The sequence below is a fragment of the Tupaia chinensis genome, unplaced genomic scaffold, assembly GCF_000334495.1.
Source record: "Tupaia chinensis unplaced genomic scaffold, TupChi_1.0 Scaffold000216_1, whole genome shotgun sequence".
NCBI classification, from domain to species: Eukaryota; Metazoa; Chordata; class Mammalia; order Scandentia; family Tupaiidae; genus Tupaia; species Tupaia belangeri.
In genome coordinates, this window is record NW_006159691.1 from 742,261 (window position 1) to 755,605 (window position 13,345).

At 50.7% G+C, this 13,345-nt stretch overlaps 1 protein-coding gene across 5 annotated transcripts in view; it reads right to left on the reverse strand.

Annotated features, from left to right (window-relative positions):
* HNF4A (hepatocyte nuclear factor 4 alpha) overlaps positions 1-13,345 on the reverse strand; it is a 63,045-nt gene that overhangs the window by 5,464 nt on the left and 44,236 nt on the right. For all 5 annotated transcript variants that reach the window (XM_014587499.2, XM_014587497.2, XM_014587498.2 and 2 more), the window contains 5 exons: positions 12,680-12,786; positions 11,601-11,756; positions 7,603-7,690; positions 6,210-6,365; positions 2,261-2,497 (listed from right to left, as the gene is read on the reverse strand). In XM_014587499.2, coding sequence (XP_014442985.1) covers positions 2,261-2,497; positions 6,210-6,365; positions 7,603-7,690; positions 11,601-11,756; positions 12,680-12,786 — 744 coding nt within the window. The remainder of the gene's footprint in view (positions 1-2,260; positions 2,498-6,209; positions 6,366-7,602; positions 7,691-11,600; positions 11,757-12,679; positions 12,787-13,345) is intronic.

The window sequence follows — 13,345 nt, forward strand, 5'->3', positions numbered from 1 at the left end:
ACACCCCCCCCCCCCCCCCCGCCGCCTCCAGAGGGGCGTGACCATGCTGCCATCTCTTCTCCATTTCTCCACCCTGTTGGGATTTTAAGCATGCACACAGGTGTTCCCACTGTAACTTTCAGGCCACCGGGGCCAGGATTCTAACTGTGTGGTTGGCCATGTGTGATCTGGCTCCCATAACCACTCGGTCACTGGGCTGGCCACAGATGATGGTGCAATAGTAAGGCTTATAAGAGGCTTTAAAATAGGTTTAATCCAATCATAACTAACAATTATTGAGCACCCATTGTATGCCAGACACTGCCTGACAGTGCTTTATATGTTTTATGTAATTAAAACATTTGACAGTGGTTCTCAAATGAAATGGATTTGGCCCCATCGAGGACATTGTTAGCTGTTACCACTGGAGAAGTGCCACTGGCATCTCATGAGTAGAGGCCAGGAGTGCATCTAAATGATCCACAGGAAAGCTCCTCCCCCCACACAACCAAGAATCATCCAGTCCCACACGCTGAAAGTGACAAGGTTGAGAAACCTTCCCCTCAGACACCTCATCACTGGTAACTAAGTCACCTCCAAAATCTTAAGTTCAAGCTTCCTCACTTTGATTTTGCCTCCTGTCCTTACAGCTCACCTAACCTAGTATCACAGCTGCAAAAATTCTTCACCCTTACTGACCCCCACTTTTACAATATCACCCAACTGTAGTTCTCTTTCAGTCCAACTGTCATTATAATCACTCATTGCCATCATCTGCCATTCCTTCATCGTATCCCCTTCGCGGTAAAGCGTTTTCAGAGTCGTCTACACTATCTACACTTCTCACTTTCTCTCACTTTCTCATTCACTCACTCTGAACACTCTGCAACCTGGTTTCCATTCTCGTGGTCCTGACACAGCCATCAACACAGTTGCTAAGAGCCTCCATGTTGCCAGGCAGATGGACACCTCCCTCCCCATTCCTTCCCTTTCTTCCTTCCCATGCCTCCTTCACCTTCCCCCCGTTTCTCGTCCCTTCCCTGATTCATGTTCTCTTCCTTCCCTCCCCTTTCTTTTTCTCGGTGGAACTGAACAGCATCCAATGTTCTGTCCTTAAAACAGTGTCTTTTACAACTCTGGAATTTGCCTGGTTTTCTCCTGTCCCTCTGGCGATCTCCCTACTTCCATGGCCTTCCATCATTGCACCCTTTTCCTCCTGACTCCTCAATGTTGGAGAGCACAGGGCTGCCTTTCCTCTTCTGTTCGAGAAACAGACTTATCCATGCAACCGCCTCCTTGATAACTCAGCCCAGATCTAAAAACCATCTCAGGCCTACCTGAAGTCCAAAGTGGACCTCTTGGGTCACCTTTCACCATCACCCCACACCCAGCCTCTAGGTTTTTTTTTTCTTTTTTTGTTCTTATTCAGCTCAGTAAATGACTCCACCATCATTTTTGCTACTTAAATCAAAATATAGACTTTGTTCTTGACTGTGGCTCTTCCTCTCACTCCTCATGTATGACCAATCAGCTAGTCTCTGTCTCTCTCTGTCTTTCTCATTCATTGGTGGTGTTGGGGAATAAACAAAAATAAACTTAAAAACAAAAAGAAAAAAAAATCCAAATTTCTGACCATACCTGCAAAACCATGCTTAGGATTTGTTTTCTACCTAAGCTCCACCTTCATCTCATATATCAAAATGCTGCCCTTCTTTCTCAAACCTCTCTTGCCACAAGGCCCTAAACCAGTTATTTCTGAGTAGAATGTTCTCTTCTTGATTTGAAAACCTTTTTCTTTCATCCATCAAGTCTTAAGGAGGCCCCCTTTTTCGTTAAACTCGGTCACGTTACCTGTGTATCTCAAAATCCGTCGTTACCATCTTTATAAAATACTTGGCCATTGTCTGCTTCCATGAGCCTTTACACACACATCTATGTTTGCGCACGCACACACACACACACACACACACACACACACACACACACACACACACACACACACACACACACACACACACACACACACACACACACACACACACACACACACACACACACACACACACACACACACACACACACACGCGCTCCTCCAGGAATGCAAAGATCGCATTCCTGAGTCTCCAGCACTTTCAAAAGTATCTGGCACCAGCGAGGCTCTCAGTGCCTGAACAAATGGCCCATTGCCCTTGCCCCAGCTCTCCTGATGGAGAAACTGAGGCATGGTCTTGTCTCCTGGAGAGCGCCGCCACCCTCTGCCTCCCTCCCCGGGCTGGCTGACCTCCCAGCAGCATCTCCTGCAGCAGGTTGTCGATCTTGGCCATGCCGAAGAGCTTGATGAACTGGATCTGCTCGATCATCTGCCAGGTGATGCTCTGCAGCGTGGGCAGCAGCAGCAGCAGCTCGCCAAAGCGGCCGCGCGAGTCGTACTGGCGGTCGTTGATGTAGTCCTCCAGGCTCACCTGCACCTGCGAGCGCAGCCGCTTGATCTTGCCCGGGTCGCTCAGCCCCTTGGCATCTGCAGTGGGAGGGGGCAGGCAGTGGGACCCAGATGGAGCATTTGAGGAGACAGGGTCCAGGTGTCTCCCCCCGCACATACAGGGCCCAGACAGGGGGTCCGGGGACCCAAGATCATGTAGGGAGCCTTTGGCAGGGCTGGAGCAAGAATTCAGGGCCCTCACCAACCAAGGCTCGCTAGCAGAAATTGTGGCTTCCTGGACTCGGGTGCAAAAAAAGTTCCTGTCTTGTTTTCTAATAAACCAAACTGGGCGAGTAGGGGATAGGGAATGAGGATGGGACCGCAAAAATAGGGGCACCAAGCAACCTTCTTATCTTACACACGGGGAAACTGAGGCACCAGGAAAGGAAAGGCCTTGCCTCAGGTCATAAGCCAGTTGTCGGCAGAGCCATGATATGAACTAGGGTTCCTGACACAGTGGGGCGTCTGTCCTCTAGTCTTAGCCACTTCTGCTGCAATAGAACAGTCTCCCCTCAGGGACTCAGCCTCTCCACCCTCCCCTCCTACGTCTGTTAGGACGCCCCTCACATCCCCGAATCCCTGTGGCTCCTCTGTCACTGTTGACCACGCAGGATGCAATTGTCTCTCCCACCAGACTAAGCCCTATGTGGGTAGACACGTGTCTGCTTGGCCATTTTGTCAGTTTATTTTCTTATCATAGCTTACTAAGTTATTTCTTCCATGAGTGAAAGAAGCAGAGAGAGCGAGAGCAAGAGTGAGAGAGAGAGAGAGACAGCACCCCCAATAGGTTCTGGATGTTGTAAACTCCTCCAGCTCAGCCAGCCTCAATCATGGCATATTCAGGGAGCTCTCTGAACAGGAACTCAGAACTTGCCCATGTGGGTCAGTCTGGCCAAGTGTTGTGTTTTACAGCTGTACATCATCTGGCTCCTTTTTTGTTTTGTTTTGTTTTTTTGAGAGGTTTTCGCTATAGGGTGCGTGCGCTCGCCAGACAGACAGAGAGAGACATAGAGACAGAAAGTGAGAAATCACCCCGCAGGGGGGATGGTCATGCCGCAATCCCTTCTCCTCCATTCTCCTCTTGGGATCTTGGGCATGCATGCACACACGCCCGGCATGAGTTTTAAGCCACCAGGTCCAGGACGCAAACCGTGGTCGACTACGTGGGAGTCCAGCGACATAGCTATTACGCTAACTGCTGGTTCCCCATCTGGCCCCTTTTATTTGTCATTTAAAAATAATACTTGGTACTATCGAATTTATTAAATAGCTATTTTGTATTATTTCTTTTTTTTTTGAGTGGTTTCTGCTAAAGGGCGCGTGCACTCACCAGAAAGACAGAGAGAGACAGAGAGACAGAAAGCAAGAAATCACCCCCCAGGGGGATGGCCATGCTGCAATCCCTTCTCCTCCATTCTCCTCTCGGGATCTTGGGCATGCATGCACATGTGGCCTGTGTGAGTTTAAGCCGCCAGGTCCAGGACTCGAACCGCGGTCAGCTACATTGGAGTCCAGGGACATAGCCATTACGCCAACTGCTGGTCCATTTCTTGAATGGATAACTGGAAGAGGGATGGGTAAATGATGGAAAGTTGAATGAAAGAAAATAATGAATAAATTCTACATTCTTAACCTTGGAGGGGACTCAAGAGATCATCCAATACTTAGATCTAAACCTTCATGGAGGTCCTGTATTTGCTTCCTCTTTTATGGACAAAGGAAATGGCAGAAAGAGAATTCAGCCGCATTTCCAACGGGCTTTCTTCCTGAGCCACGTTTGGGCACTGTCTCATTCAGTCAACAAACATTTACTGAGCACCTCCTACATGCTAGGCCCTGGCCTGGGTCCCCTGCCTCTCCAGTTGGTTGCTGACCGACAGCGTCTGTAACTCTGTCCATTTCCTAAGCCATTACGACCTGCCAAGCCCTGTACCGAGCACTGCAGGGCATGCAGCCTGGGCTAGGCTTTAGGGAAACTAGAACTAGAAACCTCACCCTCCAGGAAACGGGGAGTCGAGCAGATAGGTAAGCCCATGGGCTGGGAGATAGGGAGATAGTGACTTAGAGAACAGTCCAAAGTTCAGTTCTGAGTCTGCCATTTCCTGATTGGCTGACCTGGGGCGAGTTAATCAATCTCCCTGTGCCTCAGTTTCCTTATCTACAAGGTGAGACTATTAATTCCTACATCAAGGTACCATGTTCGTACGTAAGAGAATCCATATGATATGTTTAAGAAGTTGCCTTAGTGAGCATTCAACAAATTCCCCTCCATTACTATTATTATTATCATTTTAATTTGTGGGAGGGTGTTTGCCCTCACTGAACAGAGACAGAAAAAGAGAGTGAAGCAAAGTGAGAAAGCATCCTCCTCCCTTGGGGGTGGTGATGTAGCCATTCCTTCTGCTCCATTTCTCCTTTTGGGATTTTGAGTGCACGCACACACATGTGTCCAGGGTGTCTTCTCAAGCTGCTGGGTCCGGGACTTGAACCACACAACTGGTTGTGTGGGATGCAGCTACCTTAACCACCATATGATGGGCTAGTCCTCCGTTACTAGTTTTTAAAAATAGTTACCTATTTTAATTTTGTGTACTTCTATTATTATTACTTTCATTTGCTATAGGGCATGTGCAACACCAGAGAGAGAGACAGAGAAAGAGAGAGAGGGAAAGTGAGAAAGTAAGCCACCAAGTTCAGGACTCAAACTGTGCTCAGCCATGTGGGAGTCCAACACCTTAACCACCAAGCCATTACTATTATTATCAGAAGTGATCTCTATGTAGACAGGGCCCTAGTGCTAAGGACAGTGCCTGACACACAGTAGGTCAATTCTAACATGTAAGTGGGAGGGAGAAGGCAAGCAAGCCTCTGAGGCTGAGGCACCTGGATATTGTATGAGAGCAGGCTTTGTACAAGACAGGATTCTGCAAAACACAGGTGCAGAAGTCAGCAGACGGAACGGGGAGGAGAGTCAGGAGCCCGAGAAAAGGGCAGGTATGTGGTATCTTCATGCTGCTAAGAGAAGGATTAAGAGATGCTGCCTGCAGTCGATGGGACACAAAACAAAGCCATACAAGGCATGTAAGGAACTCACAAAGAAAGTCTACAGAGAGGCACAAATAGCAGCGAAGGTCTATTGAAAGGATGGAAGAGAAAAGATGGGAAATGTGAGAAGCAAGAATCCTCAGCCATCCTAGGAGGGAAAACACCATCCAAACTGGATGAATCAAAAACATAAGGCCTAGCGTTTTCTTTAGAACTGTCGAGAAACTGCCAGAAGAAACAGATACAAGACTCAGGCATTTGAGGAGACGTTTCAAAAAATGGAAGTATTAAAAACCATTATCTTTAAATATTCCCCGCCAAAAAAAAAAAAAAAATGAGACAAGCTTCCTTCAGGGTGTAGGCCTTGGGCTGGAAAAGCGGGGAGGGATAGAGGACCTATTTGCATTTTCAGTCCGTGGAGACATTATTTTGGTTCCATTTTACAAGGAAAGGAAGCACAGATGAAAGAAAAGAAGGAAGATGGGAGATAAGGAGAAAGAAGGAAAGAGGAAGGAAGGGGAAGAAAGGAAAGACAAACCCAGGCCTTCGGGATCAGTCTTGTCAAGTCCCATCACCCCCTTGGGCCTGGATTTGCCTCATCTGTTACATGGAGCTCCAGGCCGTGCTGACGATGAGGCTGTGAGCACGAGGAGGTAATCCACTGGGAGAGATCTGTCAGGGATGTGGCAGGAGGTGTGGTCAGTACCTGGGTCGAAGAAGATGATGGCCTTGAGGCACGCGTACTCATTGTCATCGATCTGCAGCTCCTGGAAGGGCAGCACCAGCTCATCCAGGATGCGCATGGACACCCGGCTCATCTCCGCCAGCTCCGGACAGTGCCGGGGGACGATGTAGTCATTGCCTGGAGGGCCAGGAGAGAGAGAGGATGGGGCAGTCGCCCTGGCTAGACCCCTCTCCTCCAGCTTTGGCTTTGCCGTTGGCATCTCAGCTGGTGCCCGTGGGAGGGGGACTGGCAGGGATCGTCACACTCATTTATAGAAGAGGGAAGGAGGCCCAGAGTAAGAGGATAAATTGCTTAAAGTCGTCCAGCTGGCCTGGGACCTTGGCTTTCCTAGGACTTCTTTCATATCACCCAAGTTCCATTTACCTACATCTCCCAGTACAAAAGACATTCCAGAGTCACTCCGGAGGCACCAAAGCACCAAAGTGCAATGGTCCAGATGCTGGGGCTGAGCTCCCCTGGACCTTCAGGACATGTTAGGAGTGAGGTCCTGCCAACAGTAGCTGGGTATGTTTGGATTAAGGTACTTAAGCCCTCTCAGCCATAAGATGGAGATCGGTAACACAAAGGGACTTCAAAAAGCTTAACAAAAAATAAAATTAAGGTATAATTTTATGCTGGTACAAAAAGATTTTGAGGTACACACATAGTGATTGTATACCATGCATCTTCCATGAAATGGAATCTTTTGAAGATTCCTCGAAGAGCTTTCTTCATAGGTTGCTGAATTCAAAGAGGTAACATTTGTGAGGTAATTAGCAGTGTCCCTGGCATGTAGCGTGGCTTTTAAGCGTTTAAGCATTTAAGATAGTAAATATAGTGGTCAGCAGTGGCATGGTGGTTAAGGTGCTGGATTCCCACATGGCTGACCATGATTTGAGTCCCAGACCTAGTGGCTTGCTTTCTTATTTTTTTTCTGTCTCTCTCTAGTGAGTGCACGTGCCCTATAGCAAATTAAAACAGAAATAATAAATGAAATTAAACAAATAATTTTTTTAAAAAGATAATAAATATGTCCTGAAGGTATAGGTGAGCAAGGCTGGAGTTTTGGGCTGTTCCTGGCTACCACTAGCTCCTATTCTAAAGGAAACAGCTCAGCAGAATGCCCGGGCAATTCCAGGGATAACCCTGGTCATGCTCTAAAATCAACACTGGCGAAAAGTTGCTCCTTGCATCTGAGTAGGGTGTCCAGTTGAGAATGGAGTCCTGGCAGTCTCCATTGCTAGCCTGAGGACAGGGCCACCCTTGACCTGTGTTCCTTACTTCTATGTGGTCCTGTGGATGTCTCCCCCATGTCCGGGTGTGCCATACTGCCTGTGCCCTCCAAGAAGCCCTGGCTGGGCAATGGCCTTCTCACCTAGAAGCAGCACGTCCTTGAATACCATGGATCGCTTGGTGGCTCCGAGCAGCAGGTGCTCACCGGCGTGGGCTCTGAGCAGGGCCACCTGGAAGGGAGAAGGTGTGGTGTCTGCCATCTGCACCGCTCACTAAGCAGTGGCCCTGAGCAGATAGCTCCATGTCCTCCTCTGCCTTTACCTGCCCCAGCTATAAAATGGGCATTATCAAACTGCTGCCTTCCTCCTGTAACTGATAAAGCTAGGGACGTGGGAAGGCTTCAGTGGCAGCCTGGAAGGGGAGAGAATGTACGCTCGGGGCCGGGTGAACTCTTCGCCTGCTCTGCCCTCGACCCGTGCCACCCTTGGGCAGGGTGCTGCTCCCCTCTGTAAGTGACATTCTGGGTTTTTATTTATTTATTTATTTATTTATTTATTTATTTATTTATTTATTTTTGTGGGGGTGGAGGTTTTTGCTATAGGGCGCGTGTGCTCACCAGAAAGACGAGAGACAGAGACAGACAGAAAACAAGAAATCACCCCCCAGGGGGGATGGCCACATCGCAATCCCTTCTCCTCCATTCTCCTCTCAGGATCTTGGGCACGTATGCATACGTGCCTGGCGTGAGTTTAAGTCACTGGGTCCGAGACTCCAACCGTGGTTGAGTCCAGCGATGTAGCCATTACGCCATCTGCTGGTCTCCATTCTGGGAATATTAGAGCACAGGCTCAAAGACTTTCACTGGATTCTCAATATGGTTTATAATCCTCAGAAGTTCAAAAACTGTGGGTCCCAAATCCCTACCCACAGATCAACTGTGGAGAACTAGAAAGAGTCCTTTCTAAGAGCACAGATTCTTGGGCTCTGCCCTCAGAAATTCTGATTCTGGGGAGAGGATGTGGGCCCCGGGGGTCTGCATCTAGCAGGTTGATTCAGATGTGCAGTTAGGTTTATGAAATCACTGGTCCATAAGGGGGTACCTGCCAGCTTGGCATTGCGAGAGTCTAGGAATCTAAGAGAGCCTTACGAGGACTTAGATGTGGATGTCGGTGTCAGGGCTGGCTATTCCCAAGGCAAAGGGAGAAGCCTTTGGAGACTGAAGGCTGAAGCAGCGGCCCAGCTGGCTCACAGGGTGACACTTCCTGCTCTTTCAGAGCCATCTACTGAGTGCTTACATAAGGACCAAAGAATGGGCTGCTAAAAGAAAAAAAGCAGCAGGCCGGTAGCCTCAAGGGTCTTATCTTCAAGGTAGGGTTAGGGAGTTTGGAGGTTTGGTAGCAAGCCAACTGAAGGTTTAAAAGCTTTTGTTCATTCATTCATTTGATTGTTCATTCTTTTAATTATCAAATGTTAAACGCCACCTAAGTGCCAGACTCTTTTTTTAGACAATGGGGACACAAAGCTAAAAAAGACAGACAAGTTCTCATAGGACTCACATTAAAGGCGGGGGTGGGGAGGGATGTGTGTGCAGAAAATAAACAGATAATAAAGTAGAAGTAAGTAAATAGCACAGAAGGTAATAGTGTTAAAAAGGAAGGAAGGGGGCCAGCAGATGGCACAGTGGTTATGTCGCTGGACTTGCACATGACTGACCACGGTTTGAGTCCCAGTCCCGGTGACTTGAAAATCATGCCGGGCACATGCGCATGCGTGCCCAAGATCTTGGGAAGTGAATGGAGAAGGGATTGCGGTTTGACCACGGGTAATATCTCACTTTCCCTCTCACTGTCTCTGTGTCTCTCTCTAGCAAGTACACATGCCCTAAGGCAAAAAACCTCTTCTAAAAAAAGGAAAAAAGAGAGGAAGGGAAGAAGAGAGAAAGGACAGAGGGAAAGAAACAGCGAAAATGAGAGCGGAAAGAAGGAAGGGAGGGAGGGAGGTGACGGCTGTGTGAAAAAGAGTGATGGGGCAAGAATGGCTGCAGTGGACAAGGCGGCGACATCGTTCTAAGGTCTGGAAGACACCCAGCACCGGTAAGATTCATCACTCCATTTGTGGGAGTGGATAAAGGACAGAATGGGTGAATGAATGGGTGGGTAGATGAACAGCCATCACCACTTCCTCTTTGAATCTAGTCCCTCCCAGAAGCCACCTGTCCTTGCCCCTCTGTCCCCTGTGGGCAGGATGGCCTGAAGGGGACAGAAAAAGAGGAAACACAGGAACCAGCTGTGGTGGCAAGTGTCCACGTTCCAGGACCAGGAGGAGCAGGGTGAAGTATGCTTGTTACCATGCCCTTCCTGCATGCCAGGCACTGTGCAGGGCTGTATTGGTCACCCTGGTGGCCCTCAGACTGCCAGGCAGAAGACCTGAATTTGAACCCCACCCATGGCCACTGGCTCTGTGACTTCAGGGCAATTGCATCAGGACCTCAATCCCCTTATCCCATCATGCCCAGCTTTCTAGGTCTCAAAGGATTGATGCCCCAAACAAACCAAGAAGCGCGCTAACTTGGGAGCTGGCTCTTGGGGCACCGTCAGCAGAACTGGGGTGTCCTGGGGTGGTCAAGGCTTCCCCAAGCTCTCCGAGGTCTGTCCCACCCCTGTGAGCAAGACAGCTCCTGACAGGCCATGAGTGGAGAGCTGGGAACCCTCCTGGTCCCAGGTTCAGCACAGGCGTGGGGTTGTACTGAGGGTGGGCAAGCAGGTGGGGGGTTAATGATTGTCCTTTGTTACTGGCCACCCATCACTGCTTTCTGAGAATGCTCTGAGCCCCTGCCAGGGGGGTTTGGGTGGGAAATCACAGTTAACAATTGCTCAGCTTGGGGGTATCTTGTTGCCCTGCTCAGCCCCTGGGAAGGAACAGGAGGGATTAAACATTAATGCAGACTCTCCAGCAGAGGGGACCAGGTCCAGAGCACAAGTTGCTGGGGAGAAGTCAGGGGCAGCTTGGACACGATCCCTATGCTGTCCACACTCCCGAAGGAGGGCAGAATCCATGAGAGAGGGCCTCTGGTCCAGCCGCATGTATGAGGCTGAGGACCAGCCAACCAGAGCTCTGAGACCCAGCTTCCCAACATGTAGCATTCACAGGTGTCCCAGGAGGGCCCAGAGGCCGAGGGGTTTGGGAAGCCCTGACTGCAGAGTTAGACAGTTGCCTAAACGGCGGGGCTCCTCAGGAGCTTTAATCAACCAACGTACGCGCTCAGTCTCTTCAGCAAAACGTGGGAGGAAATTCCCTGAGGCAGGGAAGGGGACAGCCCAACTCCCTTTTCCCAGACCGGGAAGATGCTGCAGAGGTCAGGCAGGAGCCCTGGGCAGGAGCTGTCCTGTGCGGCATCTCAGAAACTCATCTGTCCTCAGACACACTCCACCTTCCTTCAGCCCACTTTTCCCCACTGGGACATTTGCAGTTTCCCGAAGAATGTGCTCTAGTAAATGAAATGCTGGCCCAGTTGTCCTGGCTGGGTGAAAGGAAGATGCTTGATACTCAGGGAGACCGGCCGTGTCCAGTCACTGGGCAAGGGCTCCATCGTGTGATCCTCTGCTTTTCGAATAGTAATGTCCTAATCCTCGCAACAGCACACCGGACGGGGGATTATCACTCCCACGTTACAGGTAAGAAAACTTAGGCTCAGAGAGAGGCAGTAACTTGTCCAAGATGACCCGGGGAACCCATGTTAGAGCCTCCTTAAGCCAAAAATCTCCCTGGGTCCCTGTCAACAGCCCATCAGGAGGGCTGCTGGGTGCAGTGGCTAGAAGCCTGGACTTTGGAGCTTCCCTGCTTTGTTCTAATCCCAGCTGTGCTGGATTCTAGCTGTGTGACCTTGAGCAAGTCACTCAACTTCTCTGTGCCCCAGTTTCCTCCCCTAAAAGATGGGAATAATAACAGTATCTGCCTCCTGCGTGGTGCCAGCTTGGAGGGGTTCAGGGAGTTTGTATTTGTGAAGTGATTTAAGCAGTTCTGAGCACACATGGGCACGATGTGTGCTTTGTGGAATGAAATCGAACCAGTCCAAGGCTACATCCCAGGGAGGCCCACTGTCCACGGTCACCCACTGTCCACGGCCACAGCCGCCCTCACCTGGTCGTCCAGGGGCAGCTCACAGAAAGCTGGGATGTACTTGGCCCACTCGACCAACACCAGCAGCTGCTCCTTCATGGACTCGCACACGTCCGCGATGCTGGCGATCTTCTTCGCGCGGATGTCGCCATTGATCCCCGAGACGGGGGAGGTGATCTGCAGGAGACAAAAGAAAATGCTGGGGGTGGCTGGGCCCTCTGCACGGAGCCTCTCCCTCAAAGCTTTCCCCATCGAGATTGGGGCGGGCTGGGGGAGAGAGGGGCTGGACTGCGGGACTCTTCCTTCCGGCTCTGAAGGACGCAGCTACGAGGGTCAAGAGCTCCCTCTGACCTCACCTGCTACCTGCCCTCCACCTCCTCCTCCTCCACCACCAGTTCCTGCGAGCACCAAGGAACCCCTCAGCCCCAAGGAGCAGGGCAAAAACTGTCACCCTGGGCCAGCAGGCGGTTAAGGTGGCCGGATCCCACATGGCCAACAGCACGGTCCAAGCCCCGGAGACAGTGGCTTAAAAAACACAGTGGGTTCATGTGTGTGCGTGCCCAAAATCCAGAGAGGAAAATGGAGGAGAAGGAATGACAGCGTGGCCATCCCATCCCCATGGGGGTGATTTCTCACTTTCCCTCTTGTCTCCCTCTGGCAAGTGCATGTGCCTTATAGCAAACTAAAACAAAACAAAACAAAACAAAATATATTGCCCTCATCTGATAGAGGAAGCAGCTACAGCCCAGAGAGGTGCTATCATTTGCCCAGGGTCACACAGCAAAGGGCTGAGGGTGGCTGAGCTCCGGCTCGCCACCTCTGTCCACTGGCCTACTACTCTATTCTCTCGGTGCACAGCTGCACGCAGGCCCCCAGTGAGAGCCGGACTCTGCTTGGCCTGTGGAGTGTGAGCTGCAGGATGGATAAGAAAGAGCCCCAGAGGGTTCGAGTTCCGTCCTGGCTACTAAATTGGCCATGTGACGCTGGATAGTCCCCATCTGTGATGTCTGAGGCCCCTTCTATCTGCTGCTCCGGAGTCTGGATGCTGACACTGACATGGGGGAGGGGTCTCCGGGTGGGTGGGAGGGTCACCCCGGTACCTGCTGGGACAGGACTTCTGCCTGCAGGAGCGCGTTGATGGAGGGCAGGCTGCTGTCCTCGTAGCTTGACCTTCGAGTGCTGATCCGGTCCCGCTCGTTTTGGACGGCTGTGAGGAGGCAGGGAGAGGTGAGGAGGGCGTAAGGTGGGCTAGGAGGTGAGGGTGACTGCTAAGGAATGGGTGGAGTGCAAGAGGAGAGAGTTTGATGAGAACAAGATACTTCAGGGCTGTCCCAGAGTGGAAACTCAGCGTGGGGTATAGGTGGCATGAAGTGTCTTGAGGGCAGGGCTTGGATCTGCATGTGGTATGTGGGGAGATGGATTCTAACTCAGTTTGTGGGAGAACCTTTCAACAACCAGAGCTGCTTCCACGGAACAGGGAGGCTGCAGGAGTGATCTGCCCATCGCCAGGGGTGTGTAAGACAGGGATGACCTGGCAGAAGGCTTAGCTGGGTCTTGAGCATTGCGGAGTCCGTCTGATTAGACTAGAATTTGAAGCTCTGTTTTAGAAAAGGGTTCCTTTCTTTCCAAGTGAAAGTGGGTAAAATGGACAAAAGGATTTGCTCCAGGCAACGCAGAGATGGCCATGGGCTTCCCGAGTACCCAGGCAGAAGCCCTGGACGAGGGGGGCCAGTGCCCCGCCCCACCCTGACAGTCTCACCCTTCAG